At 31.0% G+C, this 19,471-nt stretch overlaps 1 protein-coding gene and 1 long non-coding RNA gene across 5 annotated transcripts in view; one reads left to right on the top strand and one right to left on the bottom strand.

Moving 5' to 3' along the window:
- Positions 1–1,272: 1,272 nt before the first annotated feature.
- LOC135831903 (uncharacterized) lies at positions 1,273–10,251 on the top strand. Of its 4 annotated transcripts, none has more exons than XR_010556246.1 (4): positions 1,273–1,373; positions 8,992–9,194; positions 9,280–9,336; positions 9,665–10,251. It is a non-coding gene; the product is annotated as an uncharacterized LOC135831903 (long non-coding RNA). The 4 variants fall into 4 exon arrangements; XR_010556244.1 differs by lacking the exon at positions 1,273–1,373 and having other exon boundaries at positions 8,178–9,194; positions 9,665–9,781; positions 9,888–10,251; XR_010556245.1 differs by lacking the exon at positions 1,273–1,373 and having other exon boundaries at positions 8,178–9,194; positions 9,665–9,785; positions 9,888–10,251.
- Positions 3,771–19,471, bottom strand: part of fng (Fringe glycosyltransferase) — a 38,476-nt gene continuing 22,775 nt past the window's right edge. The window contains exons 6-11 of the mRNA XM_065344748.1: positions 13,556–13,718; positions 8,093–8,178; positions 5,956–6,026; positions 5,741–5,835; positions 5,515–5,600; positions 3,771–5,027 (exon numbers count right to left, since the gene is read on the bottom strand). Of these exons, the coding sequence (XP_065200820.1) occupies positions 4,967–5,027; positions 5,515–5,600; positions 5,741–5,835; positions 5,956–6,026; positions 8,093–8,178; positions 13,556–13,718 (562 nt within the window). The 3' untranslated portion in view covers positions 3,771–4,966. The remainder of the gene's footprint in view (positions 5,028–5,514; positions 5,601–5,740; positions 5,836–5,955; positions 6,027–8,092; positions 8,179–13,555; positions 13,719–19,471) is intronic.

Here is a 19,471-nt window from a genome sequence, read left to right as displayed (position 1 = left end):
CACGATTGCTTTTTCAGTGATATTTTCTATTCTTTTCAACCGAAGGTACTTAGGAACACTCTTCCTTTGCAAAAATCTTTTCAAAAAACAATTTTCCATTCATCTCACAGATTTTCTTCAACTACAAAGGAAACAAACTTCCATTCCACTTAATAATTCTGTTCGTAGTACGCCGAATAATCTTTAGTTATACTATATGGTTATATTAATTATTTAAATCACCCCCTTTGGTACATATACTTTGCTCTCGCATTATGAATTTATTCGTAAAATATTATTTCGAACTATAAAAGCAAAATGCCACAGTCATAAAATTATATTTTCTGTTTAAAATGATATTCTCGAACTGTTACCTATCATTTATATCTGTCACGTACTATAGATACCTCGACCTACTATGAATCCATTTTCAAAAAATGAATAATAATTTGTAAAATGTGAAAAACATTCAGGATCTTAGACAGATAGGTGCTATAGGTACATAAATGTATGTACTTATATGAATGCATTTTGGAACGATAACTTCTGCAGTTGTTTTTTCGAACACGTAATTATCTGCAGGTAATTGATATGAATTTTTTTATCACCATCTCTAGCATAAATGACGGGTGATTTTTCGTGTCTTCTGAAAGTCGCAAAATGATTGAAAAGGTTTTTTTTCGACATTCGAACAAGATGACTTAAACCGTCACAATTCAGCAGCAGTTTCCTCCTGCCGATTCATGGTAGGCAACCTACAATGCATAAATGTGAAATAAATTGCGGTTTTTTCCCTAAACTACCTATACCTATGCAATTTCTTGCATTTTTTATCTATTTTTTTTTTTTTGAACAATTACTTAGCTAAATGAATGATGCCAAAAATCAACACCCCTAGGTATATCGTTGAAATTTTTCATTTTTTGGGGGGAATTTCAAATCTGAAATAATAAAAAAAACATATTTTCAACCAAAATGTGAACTAGTGTACCTAACAATTACTTCGCACCAACCATCTCCTTTTCCTCTAACATCGAAAACTAAACTACCCATTTTAGACCATTCTGGAGCCTTCAACAAGATTTCAATTTTTTCCCGATTTTAAATCACATCATAAAATGGTTCTTTGAATTTTTAAGCATATTTCAGCGAATAGCTCGCAATATATCTTTCAACTGTACGACAGTAAAAATTGATATTTTTTTAGTGATTCAGCGATGACGAATTCTAGTACCATATTTTTTAAATACAATTTTAATGTACTTACGTAGGCACCTACTTAGGCGTGTTTCATTTCATTTTATCTAACACAAGTGTTTTGCGAAGACGACAGCGAAGTTGACAATAATGTTCTTTTCAGTTGCGCATTGTTTCAACCCATTAATGGACGTCTAGTGAGTACTTTTTTTTTTGAGGAAATTATTTCATATTATTTTATTTCAGAGTACTTGTACCATACCTATCTTTATACCTGAAAAATCCTATATTTCAAGTTGGATTTTGCACTTTACGTCTACCTCCAGAATTTTTTAATGGATTCGGTCTCAAATTGGTAGAATTTTATTGCACGTTGCACAATCAAACCCAGTAATTTTAGGCGTGAAACTAAAATTTAATAATTTATCGAGATACTCTCAATGTGATAGCTATACGTTTTTTTTAAAGATAAAATTCGATGACAGTTAATCAACGAATTAACCATCCACTAACTAATTTATTGAGAAAATTTTCTGAAACTTAAGAGCCTTGTTTTTTGCATGGATAAATCCGTGAACGTTGGTATTTTAATTTATTTACTGCAGTGTTTTTCTTCAATTATCTGAATTAGGTATATCGATGAGTTAGGTGTATCAAGGTACAGGAAGAAGTTCCTAATGAACACGTTGTCTACGTATCTCAAAAACTATGGAGGCAAACGAATGAGTAAAATTTAATTAGATGGGTGTTGTTCACGTACCATGCAAAATAAGAGGGCTGCAAAAGGATTTTGAAAAAAAAAAAAATATCGTATCTTAAAAAGTAATTGAGAAAAATGTCGAACGTGGGCAATTTCATCCAAGAGTGCAATCTGAAAAAAATTATCAACATCTAAAGTTATTGAAATTACAATTTTTCGAATTTTTCTTACCGACATTAAGCATTAACTTAATACCGTTTTAAAATTTTCCGTGTGTTTGAAAATTATCTTGGTACGTAAGTCACAGAATGATTCAAAACCATTACCGATTGATTGATTTTGATGGTCAAATATCTCAATTTTATCGAAGTTTGTTAATTTTTTTCGTGAGGAACAGGCCAAATTTGCCAAGAAATCGGAAGATGAATTTTTTTAGTTCTTGAAAAGACCTGGTTGAGTATTTCCCAATGCTCTATGAGTTTTCTCTGTGGGGCCAACAAAAAATTGGCGCTTACAATTAGAATACTATTTTTCGTGAATGAATTTTTTTCTCTTTGAAATGAGCGACGGGGTATTCCAAAGGATGATCATAAAATAATTTAAATAATGAGTCTTTTTTTTTTTTTTTTGTTTTTTTTTTTTTGTTTATCTGTTTCAAGTCCAATTCAAATCCAATTAAGTATTAGATTGCTTTCAAGATACTGTCAAATATTCTATTTTTTTTTTCTAATTTTTGCCTCTGGAATATTTATTACATCATATTGAATGTGACCGGAAAAGGTAACTTCAACCATTTTTTTAAATAGGTTATCAAGCTGCCAATAAAATGCAAAGAGTAAATGCATAATTAATCTCTTTTTTTTTACAAAAAAAAATAATAATAATAAGTAAATAAAATAAAGTCACAAATTTTGAAATCACAATAGTGACCTATTTCAAACGTTACCATAGGCTACTTTGAACAGGTATAAATGTTTAACTTGCTGTTTGCAGTTGAAAAAATTAAGCAAACGGCTATAATGGACATCATTTTGAAATAAAATTTTAAAATTGTGTTTCGATTAGCATTTTCATGTAAGCACATCATCGCCTTAAACAAGTAGAAAAATTACTTCCTCGCAATTACTTAAAATAAAACTTACCTATGACTTTCATAGAGAACATTTTTGTGGAATATCCTGAAATGATTTAGGTACTGTTTCTATGAGATCGAAAGTGTAAATATGTTACATACGTACCTACACTGACTATTACTTGCAACCAATAAAATGAAGGAAACTACTTTAATGGACAACATTTTGAAATTGCTTGAAAATATCTTATAAGTACTTGAGCATATTTTCTTTCGACGGTTATTGTCACATCCCTGATGATGACTTTAAAAATAAAAAATACACAATGTGAGGTACCTGATTGACTTTAAACACTTTTTAAAACATTTTACTAGCGTCGGCATAATTCTAATGAAGTGTTTAAAATCAGACCACATTCCCTAAAATCTTAACATACATATGAGGTAGCCAAGAAAGCAATGTTGTTGTTGAAATAAAAAACAAAACAAGTTGAAAATTTAAAAACCGCGGCAGTCACCTATTGCAAACGTTGCTTTGAACAAGAAATTACTTCCTAACAATTAATCAAATAAAGCCAACCATAACCGTTTATAGAAAATATTTTAGAGAACAGTCCTGGAGGCTGTTCAAATGAAAACTATTCATTTTCTCTCAAATGAGGTTATATCGTTGACATTTTGTCTTTTTGGAAATAAAAATGTAGATAATGACACTTCGATCAATGAATTTGAAATTGAATTCGGCTCTCAATACTCAATATCTCAATATCTCAATTTGCACTGGAATTTGAAAAAAACCTGTATAAGTACATATAACACAAATTTGAAAATTTGATAGCATAAAATGATTTTATATTGTTTTCTGAAAATTTATTCATAGTTCAAGGTATACATAGGTAAGATTTTAATGACTGTAACTTAAATATAACAGTAATATCTGTTCAGAAGATAAGTGGGACACCAAGTAATGGCACTCCAAGAGATGAGAAATAGTTTTCAAAAATATAATCTTTTTAAAATTGAATTTTTCAAAATAAAAAATGAAAAACCGGAATAATAAGTTATGTTTATAATACGGTGAATACAATGACAATTTTTCTTAGCCATTTGACGACACGAAAAATAGGATTTTTATAATTTGATGAAATACTATGTATCAAGTAAAAATACGTAAACAAGAACTTTTTTCTTTCAATTTCCAAAAATAATTTTTTCAAAACATCTTTTCTTCTATAAATTATTTTTTTTTTCAAATAATCAAAAAAAATGTTGCTATCATTCCGAAAACAACAATAATTCTTATTCAATAAAGAATCGTAACATTAATTTTGATTTTATTATTTTATTATCAATGGATAATTCAAAGTATCTCGTATTCATAAATGAAAAAAAAAATCAAGAAATAACGAAAAGAACCCCGTTACATAGTACGTAGTATACTGCATACGGTGTTATTTTTAACAACATAAAAATTGAATAAAAAACAAAAAAACACAAAAAACTTACACATTAACTTAAAATATAAATATCACAGTCTAAAAAATATTTTCAACAATGGTACAAAAAATATAAACGACTAAGTGATATAGTTAATTCGATACAGTCGCATATCGTATACTTGGAACGATAACATTTTATTCTATAAAAATTAAAAACTATGAAAACAAATCAGTTGTTTTTTTTGTTTAAAAAAAAATGCACATCATTTCGATTCTTAGATCGTATTTTGGTGTAAAATAAAACAAAAACGCGAGATTAAATATTATATGAGTAGAAATAAATTTTAAAACAAATGGCATCAGAATATCAAAAAAAAACAAATCATAATTCACAAAATAGCAAAAATCACTTGCACTTGATATACTAACTTAATATAAAATAAAACAATAATGAAAATTGAGCAACAAGTGATAAATAATCTGTCAAAGACATTTTACATTAGCTTCTAAAAAACGAAAGTTTCCGGTAAACAAAACTATACATACATAGATAGGTTATAAATACTATTTCCGCGACTTCTATTTCGATCTGGAACACATGGAAAAATGTGGGAAAAGATAACAGTGTAGAGATAAAAATCTGAAAATGTAAACAAAAACGAATGATTAGTGTTGAAGTGCAAAATATAAAAACTGAAAAGCTTACATTTATAAGTATGTATGTAATTACTAATAAGGTGAAAATATACAAAGTGATTCACCAATCTGCAAATCAAATTAATTTTTTCGGATTTTTTAAAATTTAAAAAAAACACGAAAGGAAGGTTTTTCTTAGATCCATTATTACAAAAGATGATTGTAAATCAAGTTATTAACCATCTGTTGTAATAGGTCTTGACTGGGAAAATTTAAAAAAAATCAAGCTTCAAATTCTCTTGATTTTTAAAAAAGTAAAAAATTTTACGAAGTAACATAGCAAATTTCAAAATGTTAAAAAAAACATACTCAAGTCTTAAGGCAATTTCAAAATTATAAAAACCCAACAATAAAAAATTTTTAAACAATTTGCAAAAAAATTTTAAAAAATGAAATAAAACTGTAATAAAAAAATGTAAGTAAGTAGGTACCTGGTAGGATCCTTATCAACATCAAATCCATCAATTTTAATGGTATTTTCTTCCTCTTTTCCTAAATTCGAATAGCTAAACGTAATCTGGAAAAATTACAATAATACATTCATTTTAACAAATTGTGGTACGCACATCACAATCACATATTTAAATTCTATGCTTCATTATCACATCATAATTAAAAAATTTAATTATGTTTAAAAAGAAAAATTGAAAAACTAACTTGTTTATGATATGTATCTTGTTGGAGAAATTTCATTGGTTCCAAATGGGAATGAAATTCGTCTATCACAGTTAAAGGTTTACCTAATAAATATTCTGTTGAAAAATAATCAAAATATTAATAAAACCCATTTATTGATATTAATTACGCAGCGAATCAAAAAATAAACTATGTACGTTTCAACTTTGAAAAATAAAAATGAAATTGAACATTACCAATTATGTATCCCATGGTAACGTCATCAGGTAGTCTAATTTTTTCTCCAATTGTCATAAATCTTCCTCCACTGAAAATAAATAATAAATACCTATTTAATAAAAAATAAATATTTCCAGTTGGATAGAATTTTTTAAAAATCAGTATTAGGTATTTGGTAACCGAACAACAAATCATTTTTGAAAAAGGCAACAAGGTAAACAGTTAAACACAATTTATCATAATTTTAGAACATACGTATGTATGCATTTTAAAAATTTGAGATTATATCAAAGTGATCATCAGTAGGTATAAAATTAAAAATCGGTAACACTGAATAAGCCTGATACATATCTAGAACAACGCTCATATTATGACGATGTGTCAAGCACCTACAATAAGAGATCAAGACCAAAATTTCTAACCACAGAATTCCTATCAATAAATAACTACAAAAACAAAAAAAGTAAGCACTGTTGGAAAAAAAAACAAATGCGAAGATAAATAAATATCTTTTAAATGTCTAATTACCCGATTGAAGTTTCCATCACAAACATGCAAACCGGTTAACATAGGTAACCAGTTTATCACTTATCAAATTTTATTGAAAAAAATAAAATTTAAAAAATTCAGTTAAACTGATTCAAATGTGAAACGAATAAAATTCAAAACAGTTTAGAATAATTAAAGACGATGAACAGATTTCAACCTGTTTCAATTTCAATGAGGCAGTTAATATTATTTAAATTGATTTTAAACCGGTTCTATTGAAGACTATTTAGACTAAAAGCTATTAAACATCTGGGTACCGATTCGACTATAACGTGAAAGTCTGTACTTATTTAGGTACCTTTAGTACATACCTATTACCTACATTTGTATTTAAAACTCGAATTAGGTACAAGAATTTAATTAAATTAAGTGAAGAAAAAAGAGACATTTTCGTACGTAAAATATATTAGGTATAAAATATACTCGCTCGAGAGGCATATTTTCGGAATGAAAAAAAAGTCACAAATGGTGCAAAAATTCTTTGCAAGATCAGACTGGTTCGCGATCGAGCGAAATCATTTTATTTAAATTGGATATGTTATTCGTGTTAGAAGATTACGAAGAAAAATACTTCTCATTATAATTGCAATGACATCACTAAAACCACAGACCCAACACTTAATTTCCAAGCAATGTGCTCGTTATCTCGAAACGTAGGATTTTTTCACGTGTACGTATCACAAGAAAATTTTAAAATACTTGCCAACCCCGATCCAATAGGGGAAAAATTTCATCATTGATATACGATCCGGTCATGCGACGAATAAAACCAAACCTCAACGTTCAATTGACCTTTTAATGACAACATAAATAGGATTTTCGACACCGATTCATTGTAGATTTACGATCAGATTCAGGCTACTAAATAAAACGGCCGCATGATTGGGAGCCAGCGAATTAATTCGGAGGACATCTTATACAATAGACGATTTTTTAATGGTTCAGACGTATTTACTATCTAATTAAAGCAAACATATTTTACGTCGGCACCGTTGTTTAATTAAAAAAAAAAAAAAAAAACGATCCGACAATAAAAAAAAAGAAGGAATATCAAAAGAAACAATAAAGAAAAAGGTTTCGAGCTAAATCAGGTTTGGCGCAAACAGTTGATATTGTTTTAATTGGAAACAGGATAACATGAACACGACCCTGCGGAATTTTAACGAGCACATTCTCTCGGACTTTAAAAGGAAAATTTAACAGTTGTGTGTTTTTCTTCAAACGATAGAGGACCGCTAATTGACGGTAAAATACCGGAATAAATAAAAACAAAAGGATAAAACTCGCAGTATAATTTCGCGACGTGCTAAAAGAATAGACTGACGCAATCAACACGAGTGTACTATCGTGAATTAGTCTGTGAGAGGGAGAAAAAAGGCAACCTAAAATTAATTTTTTACAAACCGTAGGCACTTTCATTTAGCACTTTTACATAACTTTGGAAATTAGTGCGGGTAAAAAAATACCACAGTATTGTATCTCTATACGCGGAATACAAATTGCTGTTCGTTTAAATATTCATTAGCGCAAAATACCTATTCGTAAATGCCTATTTGTTCGCTAGGTGTTTTTGCTTCTAAAACAAACAAAATGATAATTACTCACCTCGCAACTGACACCATTTTCAAAGCTAATGATTTACTGAGACAGAAACCAGCACCACCGGTGGCAAACCAAAATGTTATATTCGTCTGTAAAAAGAAAAAAAACGAAAAAAATAATTGATCAATTGTATTTAGATGCGATATTATCATAAATTGGCGAAAGCGATGGATATTTCATTGTAGAAATAAATTCGATCGTATTACAAATACGATCTAACTCCCAGTGCCAATTTTAAATTAAAATATGGAATATGTATATTCGTGCCAGCGATGTAACAATTGAAAACTAAGCTAATACAATTTCTAGCCCCAAACGAAATATGCAAACGCAGTTACCTACATAATAACAATGCTCTCATTCCACGACAGTGTTTATATTTATGTTCAGATAATATTATGGCAGCTCAGTCATGCGTATGTTAGATACAACAAAACTAGTCGTACAAACGCCTACATTTTATATGCAATATGCACTAGCATACACAATCCAACACTTAACATGGAACACAGATAGCTCTTATATAGGCACAGGTAGCTACATTGATTAGGTACATGATCTAAATTTGCAAAAATTCTCATTAATTAGTGACATCGATGGTGAAATTTCAAGAAAAGTGGATAGGTAAGTACGTATAAAGCCTAAAGGTATACAATGAAACGTATCAAGAGAAGGCTATTCCAGTCCATTCTACTTTGAAAAGTAATTTCAAAAAGCTGATCGGCTTATATGGCCATAGCCAACATAATACGCCTTTTTAATAAAGCAAACCACAAATTTTAAATCAATTTTTTTCAAAATGAATGTAAAGATGGCACGACATACATACATAGTGCAGAGTATAGTAAACCAATAAAGACTTCTTTAGTGACAGTAACCGAACGACAAAATAATCTTCTTAGAGCTCGTATCATGGCACTCACACATCCTAAATTATGATGACTCTCATAGCCTATCCTGTGACGATCATCTTTCCTTTATCAGTACGTCTCCGTATGCATTTCTGGGGCTTCCGATACTAAACATGTGGCATGGCGTATAAATGTACACAATTCAACTCCGCATACAACGATTTTCTACTTTATTCTACGTATGAACATAGTAGGTAAGTAATAATCTTTCCATACACATACATCATAAAAAAATATAATATGTATAACTGTAAATAAACCAGAATCTTTTAAAAATAGGCAGACGATCTCTTTAGCCAAGGATATTGGAGGCATTTCGTTCGAAAATGATTGCAAGTACGTGTTCTCATACACATTTTTTTAAGCAAGCACAATAAATTCTAATATTATGCAGGTAGTAGAAAATCGTAAAAAGTACCCACTGTTTCGCTTTGCGATAGAAAGTACTTTAAATTCTACACAAACCTGTAGGCACCTTGTTACTTTTAAAAATAAAACCACCCAGATAAACACTAGGTACTTTTTAGCTCGAGAAGCCATCTTGACTGAAATTATAAATTGGGCTGAATGAACAAAACAATATTTCATTCTCCCAAAAAATCATAAATTTTAGATGGCAACAGCTCGAATTTCATTTTTTGAATAATATTTTATCATTTTACAGCAGAAAGTTGAAACTTTCAGAAGTTATACCTAGTCAAGTATTTTCATAAGGCAAGTACTGAAGGAACGCAGTTTTCAAAAAACTGAAAATCGAAAATACTGAATTGACTCATTGTATGTAGGTACCTATACTTTTTGGTTGGAAATGTAAACTAATAATTTCTTATTAATCCAAGGGGAATTAATCGAAATCAATGAAATAATATCATTATTCATCATTCCAGATGGGTACCTATACCTATACCTACATTTATTATGCAACAGCCAGAAGCCACATGAAATTTTTTTAAAATTTCACTGATTCACGCCATTCTCTTCCTAAGTGTGAAATTCTGCGTATTCTACGATCCAATGTATATACTATGTACTTAGCTCGTTGACCATCAGGAAACAAATAAACATACCTATGTATCCATGTATAATAATAATGCATTGCAATTACAGCTGTGGCACTACGGCAGTAGGTATTTATCAAATAGATACGTGTATTTATAAGAAAATGTTTCATCGCGTACGGATAAAGCATATTAAGTACCTGTATGTAAGGTAGAACACCGCTACAAAAATTATTATTCGCCATTGAACAAAGTCATTTGTGTATTCTTCAAGTTTCAAGGTATTACTTTATAATAAATCAACGACGACGAAGAAGAAAGACGCAACGACGACACCAAAATATTACGAAAATCGTTATTCATCGTTGACTCGTACAACTGCTTCTCGTCAACATAGATATACATACTAGTACATAGGTACACCAAAAAAAAAAAATTCGCCAAAATTGGAACGGCACAGACGTTATACATAAAAGCAATTGAATCGGTCAAAAATGCTACGAAAAAGCATGGAGGTAATTTTTCAAATTCGTCGAATAGAATTTTTTCAACTATAGGTATACTGGCGCGCGTACATTTTATAAACTGATTCTTTTGGCCTTATTCCTTCTTAATTTTTTGAAATTTCATTCTTTTGCGTTTTCGTAGAAAATATGTTTTCTACTCTTGCAATTTTTTTATTTTTTTTATTTAATAACAGAAATGAATATTTGATTTTTAGCTTCTTCCAAAAGAGAAAATTTATGCTCAAAAACAATTATTTAATTTTTTTTCCGTTTCAATTTTGTATTTTTGATTTTAATCATCAATCTTTCTACAGCAAATGCGTCTACGAATTTTCAAAAGCATTGGTCAAAATTCCAAGTCCTCAGTATGTATCTTTAATGAAAGTTGCGCAGAGTTCCCTACTCAACACGTCAGTCAAGCAATAAGACAATTTCAAAACTAAACAACAAATTATTCAAATTAAGCCTACTTAATGATGGGCTTGCCACTCACGTGGACAAAAAACTAATGAAAAATTTTCAAACGCGAAGGATCTCGTTTACATTGGCACGCTTACGAAAAGAACGCCTCATAATAAATTCATGGTTTGGCTCAAGATGATGCTCGAATTATAACAACTTAATATGCCCAAAGCTTTAAATGTATTAAATCAAATCAAATGAAGCTTTTTTGTGCCGATATGAGGTAAAATTTTAGAGCAGAAATAACAATAATTATAATTTGAATCACGCGAGTTCAAAGTTCTTCTATCAAGTGAGCTACGGAAGTAATAACAGTATCCCAATGAAAATGTAACGCTATCATTAAAACCCCAAGTTGGAAAAAAAGGAAGGAGTAATAAGCCCGCGGAGAAAACTTCGACGAAACACTATGATAAAAGAAACACGAACCATCGGTAGGTATAGGTACAGGTAGGCAATAGGTAGACAATCGAATAAAACTTCGCATATGGCACGCTTCATGCACCAAGCCCTCGCAGGTTTTTACATATAGAACAGACAGAAATGAATTACTAAAATGCCTTTGGCAGCGAATAATTACGCCGCCTTTAACATTACATTTTCAATACGATGAAAACTGGAATAATAGAGGAAGGGACGGACCGTTCGGAGTGTATAACCTACAGGCTAAAAGTGGGTATACGAAGCTACGAACTAGTTCAGCTTCCTATACAAATGTTCAACGTGAGCTAATCAAAGCACCACGAAAGTAATTTATTATTCGAATAAAAAAAGTTGCTTTTTACTACACACGATGATAATGAAATTTCAGTAACCTAAGTAAAGTAATACAGAATGTTACGAGAGCTGTTTAATATAGGTACCTACCTAATGTAGGAAGTTTTCAAAGTGATTAACAAGATGCTAAGAATTTCATAAATTAAATTTTCAATTTGGTAGTCTTGATTTTAATTTTGCTTGTTTTCTATGCACAATACCTACCTAGACCTACCTACCTGCCTACCTATACCTACCTTCATCTGAGACGTTCATTTGTTCAAAAAATTCAACAAAATTAGTCATCAAGCAACCACAGGCATCGTAGCCAAATTTTTCTTTAAAAAAAAAGTGACTTTAGTGACTTTCGTAAGTGAAAAAAGTGACCAAAAAAGTGACCAATTTTTTTTAAATTCCAGCGTTCAGGAGAGCAAAAAATCGAAAAATAAAAACAAAAAAACGTTCAATATCTCACCTAAAACTATTGCTTTATTCTCCCGCCTGGCCCCACCGCAAATCCGTTTCTTTTTTGTTTTTTTTTTAAATGTGAAAACGAGTAGTTTATTTTTTTATTTTTAAAATTTTAGAATTTGAATGATGTTTTTTTGAAAGAAATTGATTTTGAAAATGAAAAAAGACAGGCCTAATCGAGGGCGAAAGCTCTTGAAAATTTGTATATTGAGAGTCATGAAAACGATGTTTTTTGTGAGAAGTTAATTTTTTGGCTTTAGAACTTGATTTAAAAAAAAATAAATTTCCATATTTATTTTGAAATAGAAAAGAAAACAAGCCCGAGCGAAGCGAGGGCAAAAGCATTCGAAAATTGATGTTTCGAAAAGTAAAAATTTGTGTTTTTAAAATTCTGAAATTGTTCAATAAAGAAAATTCGCATAAAATCCTTTGAAAATGAATTTAAAAAAGATAATTTGGATGAAAAACGATTTTTTTAGTTTAAAAACGAAAAAAAAATTCAAAAAAGTGACTTTTTTGGAAGAAAAGTGACCAATAGTGACTTTTTGATGAAAAAAGTAACCAAAAGTGACTTTTCGTGAAAAAAGTGACAAAGTCACTATAAAAGTGACCCGCTACGATGCCTGCAACCAGAATACGAAAGATGAGGTAAATTTTAAGAAGCATAAAAATTTCTCTAATCACAGAACTTTGGCGATGACAAATCACTCTTTGAAACAACAAAAAAAATGCTTTGCTGTAGAAAAATATAAAAAAGATCAGGCTTTTAATTGAAAAATCAAATTAAAAAAAACTTGCACGTTTACTTTTTACTTGACAGGCCATGCTGAAATTCATCTTTAAAGATAAAAAGGCATTGGTATTCCTTTATCTACCGAATACAGAGTTTAAAAAATTAAAAGTGATAAAGTGTTCAGAAAATATTTCAAGTAATAAATTGAGGATGATATTTCATGAAATCTGCTGCAAAATCGATTTTTTTACTTCCAAACCAAAAACGCATTTCGCCCAAAAAATTTGAAAAAAATTGAAAACTCGAAGAAAAATACTGTAAGAATAAGAATTGAAACTGAATAAAAAACTATTTCACGGAGAATCAGGATCAGTCGCAATTTTTCAGAATTCAGACAGATGAGACAACGTTGGCTCATCACTTGGTTCTTCTCGTATTAAAAAAAATGAGAAAAAGAAGCAGGAAAAATTCAATCTTGATACTCTGTCTAGTGTCTACACTAATCATTATTGCATCGACTTATTTCAACAAATATTCACGACTTTCGCGGCTTATACTCGTAGATTACTTAGGTAGGTACCGTAAGTTTGTAGGTGGATAATTAATTTAACGATCGCGTAAGTACTTACCTTTATTTTATTTAAGCTCGGATACGCTTTATCTAGAATTTCTAAAGGCGTCCTAATACTGGGTTTTCCTAAATACCAGTCTTTTTTTGGATTATAATTCGATAACATTTCTAACAGTCTTGGAACGTTTACGTAATTGTCGTCATCGAAGTGGCAAAACCATCTGAAAAACAGAACATTTTCATAAATCAGTAAAATAAAAATAGGCAAAACGCATTACATAACAAAATGATCTAGATAATAGGCTATAATCAAAAATTTTCAAAAATGCTTGGTGCCCAACATTTACAAACAACCCGACGATCATGACCATCTATCAACATCGTCTTTAAACAACACTTAATAAACTCACGCTTTCCACAAGCTCGAATAATGAAAAGAATTGTTTTAGAGTACTCGGACATCATTCATATTTTTTTAGAACTGCAAGTCATTTAAGAATGGTATTATTACAGGTTGAACTGAACCCATCACAAACACAAACATTAATCCATTACAAGACTTTGAAAACGCATCCACACTTCATTTCAAAAATAAGACGATTTAATTTCCACACCGGTCGAGATATTCGTACGCGTCGAGTGATTAATATAATTTCTTTAATCCCATACACCTCCTGCGGATGACATATCAATAACACGTGAATGAAAAAATAATTGCGTACCATAGAAGAGGACTTCAAGGCGCCCGAATGAAAATAGTTCGGGTTATAATTTTCATTTTTCAGTTTATGAGCGAAAATTAAGGACAACACTTCAACATTTTTTGGTAAAACAATATTTTTTATAGGAAGAAAATATAGTACGAAGATTTTGGGACGATGCCGTGAATTATCTATTTATGATATTATAAAGAGTAAAAAAAAACCACCGACAGGTCATCTAACACCTGTTTTTCGAACTTTGATTAAATATGCGTCCGTCCACATACTAACCACATCGGCTTCATTGTACCTATCTATAGGCTAGGTGCCTAATACCTACCTCTGTGCATCACATCTGCTGTCTGGAATATATTATTGTGCTTACTTTACACCTATAGCGTAGCCCATTCCTTTGATATTTGCTCAAATAGACACGTTTCAGTGACTGCCCAGGCGATACTAGTATACACCATACCCTACCAGCCATGAAATGCAAGGTGTTAAACGGTATAATATTTCGGTAAAGGTTCCAGGTTCTCAAACGTTTCGCAGGTAATACATTATGGTTAAATTAAAATATGACCAATTTAATACGTGTAAGTACCCAAATTGTGAATAATTAAACATACCTAACATTTTATAGCGGATGTATGTAGATGTTAGATGTGTACGTAAACCTACACAGTACAGTACACATTGTAGCACGAGTGAAAATGAATTTATTCGAGGAAGTCGTGATTTGTATATTAGCTCAGTTACAATATTTTGTGTTGTTATAGAAAATTATATTCCGACCACAAACGATGACAAATTGAAACAGGGTTGTTGACTTGTAGGTACATTTCATCTTAAAATCTATTCTAATGCACTCGTATTCACACCTGCGTCGCAATTTTTTATCAGATAGGTAAGTACGAAGAATAGGTAAATAATACTTTCAACCTGATCTAGTCATAGAACTTGAATATGTAGATATAGGTATAGGGATATGTAATGATACCTTCGGTGAAATTTTCATACCATTTAAAAGCGATTATATACGTACTACGTAGAATGCGCCGGCTCCGACATCGACATCAGGCAGATAAAAATTAATTTTAAACCAAGTCTACGTAGGTAGTAGGTACTAGGTACATATACAGTACCTACCTACTTCTCAATGCATAACGTACCGTGTTCTGATGAACATGAAAAAAAATAATGAATAAAAAATTCTAATCTAACAGTTAGAAGCGTCGTTGCGGCTCGAGCTTGTCGAATATTATTATATTAATCTGTTCATTAGTCAGAACTTATTAATGCTTGAAAATTAACCTACAGGCACCGCAGGAGAAACTATTCATACTTTGGAAACTTAACCTCGCATCCAAACTAGTTATAAATTTCCTACAACATTTTTTTCTTCCATTTGACTTGTTCAACAATAACAAACAACTCCAACAGCTACTGTCCGTCTTCGTGAAATTAATGCAATATAAGTTATACTTAATTGCTTTTTCCAGTGATTTGCATTTAAATACGATAAAGTGTATAGGTACGGTAAAATGTTCCCCGGGTAGAAACTCGCCTTATAGTGATTCGTCGGCTATGCCCTAGCTAACTTTTTCCCCAATTTATAAATTACATAATATCATATTAATTACCATAAATAATATTATGTTACAATCACTGCAGCATGTTCGAGTTACCATTTAGTAAAAGAAGAAAATTTGGTTTAGAAGATGGCTGCTACCTATATTACGTATTGAGGCTATATCTATTTTTATATAAGTATAGAAGAAATTAATTTTTATTAAAATCCATTTTCAAAATACTTACCTCGCCTATCTACCTATGCTCGAATAAAATCGTACAAAAAATTCCAATTTGCCTACTGCTATATAAAAACGGTTTTTAATCAAGCTAAGGTATATAAATTTTCAATAATTCACTGTGCCTGTCTTTTCTCCGCCCAGCCCTTTTTCGAATAAACTGAATGATCAAAAATCCACCCAACTTCGTACAATCCGAAGGCCAGGCGGGCAGGCGAACTAAACATCAACTTGAATTTGAGAAAATTTCAACATACTTACTCGTAATATAAAATATTGCGAATCCACTGGAATTTTTGGGAGAGGAGAGAGAAGCAGTAGAGAAATAAAGCAAAGAAATTGAAGAAAAAATGGAAATAGATTTTTTAATTATAAAAATTTGCACATTGTCATTGAATGATGCATGGAAAGACGTCAGACTGTGGACTAGACACCTTCAAAAAAGAAAATCTCACTGAAGGTCTATAGTCTTCAGCTTTTTCCTCAGAACGTAATGCAAGTTTTTTCAATTACCAAATAAAATAAAATGAACTGAATAACTATCTTTGACATACCACACGCACGAGTAAAACGTCTTGTAAAAGGCTTTGTTAACATTCTACACAGCGTACGCATGTCTACGTAAAAGTATGTACGAATTTTTCGTAAAATTGAGAGTGTATTTTTTTTCAATTTGATCGTATTTAAGTAGTTTTCTTTCGTCGACAGAATGTCGTACGAGTTTTTCATTCGAAATACTCAAAATGAAAAAAAAAGAGATAGGTACCTAGTTGAAAACTATACCATTCAAATTTCGAGACAACCTGTCGTTTCCAAAATTGGAAACAAATTCCCATTCTCATACATTTCGCCGACAAAAAATTCATAGAACCGATGAAGTTCGTCAGACTAAAAATAAACAATAAGTTAATGAAATTCAAGAATTCAAAGAAACGAAGCGAATATTAGCTAGGTAAGTACTAAGTACCTACGTACAAAGTAAAAAAAAAATATCGATAAAACGTTGGATGATTTCATCACATCGCGCTGTTTTGTCAAGTTGTATGACGGTTTTTTTCTCTTCGAGTTGTATAGATGTATACCTCCTAATAAATGTTTGAAATGCATGCTTCATCAAAATTAAAAAATAAACATGGTTTGAAAAATATTTTTAAAAATTCTCCTATACCACGAAGTAAAGGAAAAATGTAGAATAGCAGCACGTGTTCATGTTGACATTTGTTTATATACGGACACGTACGAGCGGCTTCAACAAAACATTGTTCGTTAAAAAGGAAGCCAGCAAAAAATACTCGACTTCATTGGTCACGTTCAGGTCAACTTCGAAAATGACCGACGACGTGTACTCATCACAAACATAGGTAAACCCCCTACCTATACCTACCTGTTGTACGAATATTGGCCAGTTCACAAATCAAATGTCTATTCATTAGTAAAAGAAGAAAAAAAAGCCAGGCAACAACTTATTTCAGATCAAATTACCACCGTGTTTCGTAACATCGTCGCACTAGCCACTAATCAGATAAAATCAGTTCGATCGAAAAGTTCACTCGCTGATGCTGATGGTATCCATCCAACTCCCTATACTCGAGAATTGGTAAGAAAAAAATGAATCCGGATTTCATCGGTAGGTTTAGGTATAAATGAGAATTTCATGTTTCTCATTATAATAGGTATTTCAATGCTGCGATCAATTAATGAGACTAGTAGTACACCTCCGTTAAGAATACATCGATTATTTATACCTTTACCTACTGTCGCCTTATAAATATGTTTTAATAATCTACATAGGCAATAATACTGAATTGGTTAAGTAAACCAACAAATCATGCTATCATGCAACACTCCCGCCCGTGGATCAGACGAAAGACTCTATTTCATCGATTTTAATTAAGCGAATACCTACTGACAGCAACTAATTTGAAATTATTTACCCGCAGATTGATTCTAATGAAAATTTAATTTCGTTTCGGGTAAAATATTCGTAAAATATTAAACACTCGCTCATCGGAGTTCTTCGGTAAACAACCCTCAATATATGTAGATAAAAAAAAAAGGTATCAATTCACAAAACTATGATCTTGGTCGCAAATTTTGATGGAATTTTCATCAGAACAGATAAGTAAGTATCTGTGACTGATATCGCTATGGGGGGGGGAGGGGTAAAAAAAAGTGAAACATGAAAAATGTCGACAATTTTTTTTTATTTTTTGAAAAATGTTCGCCCTCGCTTCGCTCGGGCACATAACACTTCCCCGGCTTTTTGAAATACGTATTCAAGATTTTAGGCTTTAAAACATTTTTTTAAATATCTCAATAAAACTATTGTTTTCAATGTTGAAAATTAATTGAAATTTTTCAAAAATGCACCTAATTTTCAAAGAGAATGAGTTTTTATAGTACCTGATTAATCAAGTATATTAACATTTTCTGAAAAAAATTGAGACGATTCGTATCAAATTTATGATTTATTGTCAAGTTTGAGACTAAATTCAAAGTTTATGTGCATTCACTTGCTTTTTTATGAAAATATGAAAATCAGTTATTTTTCAATGGCAATTTCTTGCTAATGCCTAATAAATTTTAGACAGGAATATTCAAGTCGACGAAATCTGATATTTTAGTCATCAACATTTGAAATTTCAGTTGTCCATATCATTTGCTCACCCTCCTTAGAGATCGGATTCGCGACGTCACTGAGCTATGGAAACTGGACAATTTCTACTGAGATAGAATTTTTTTACACGATCCGTCACTGTGGATAAAGATGGATTGCTGATTTTAATAAATACATACATTCAAGATATGAGGAAATGAGAGTTTTCCTGGCAAAATCTTTACAAGGGGGCGAAGTTGAAACCACTTACTCTTGCACCACGTCTTATGGGTAGATATACCTAGACCAACTTAATCTCCGCAAAATAACAGTTTCATTATTATTACTATTCGAAATTTCTATACTTGACAATTTTTCAAAGTTTGATTCTCCAGGAAAAAATAAATACCCAAACCTAAAACAAATATTAGAACACTGTAAGTTCGTATCGAAAAAATAACTCATTTTATGACAATTTTTCAACTACCATTCTTACAACTTTGTTACAAGGTCCTATTTCAAAAAACTCAAATACCTACAATTAATTGTAAGAGGGAAAATCATCCCTTTCTGTACAACTGCACAAAGTTTCATCCCAATCAGTAACTATCTTGATATTCTCTCATAAATACTAATAGCTATGTAAATTCCATTTTTCCGATGGAATGACAATAAGTTCAAATATTAAGACACCATATCTCTAAGCCTGTACACACCAAGCCAATAACACCTCAGCCGGCTCAGCTTATAAGTTTTATTAATTGGAAGAATGGAGGAAAATGCATAAAACTAGATACAACGACAATTTCCTTTAAAAAAAAAAAAAAAGGAAGGAGATTAGGAGACGAGTATAGTAGCACATACTT

Source organism: Planococcus citri, chromosome 1 (assembly GCF_950023065.1).
Source record: "Planococcus citri chromosome 1, ihPlaCitr1.1, whole genome shotgun sequence".
Lineage (NCBI taxonomy): Eukaryota > Metazoa > Arthropoda > Insecta > Hemiptera > Pseudococcidae > Planococcus > Planococcus citri.
This window is presented reverse-complemented; position numbering and strand designations above follow the sequence as displayed.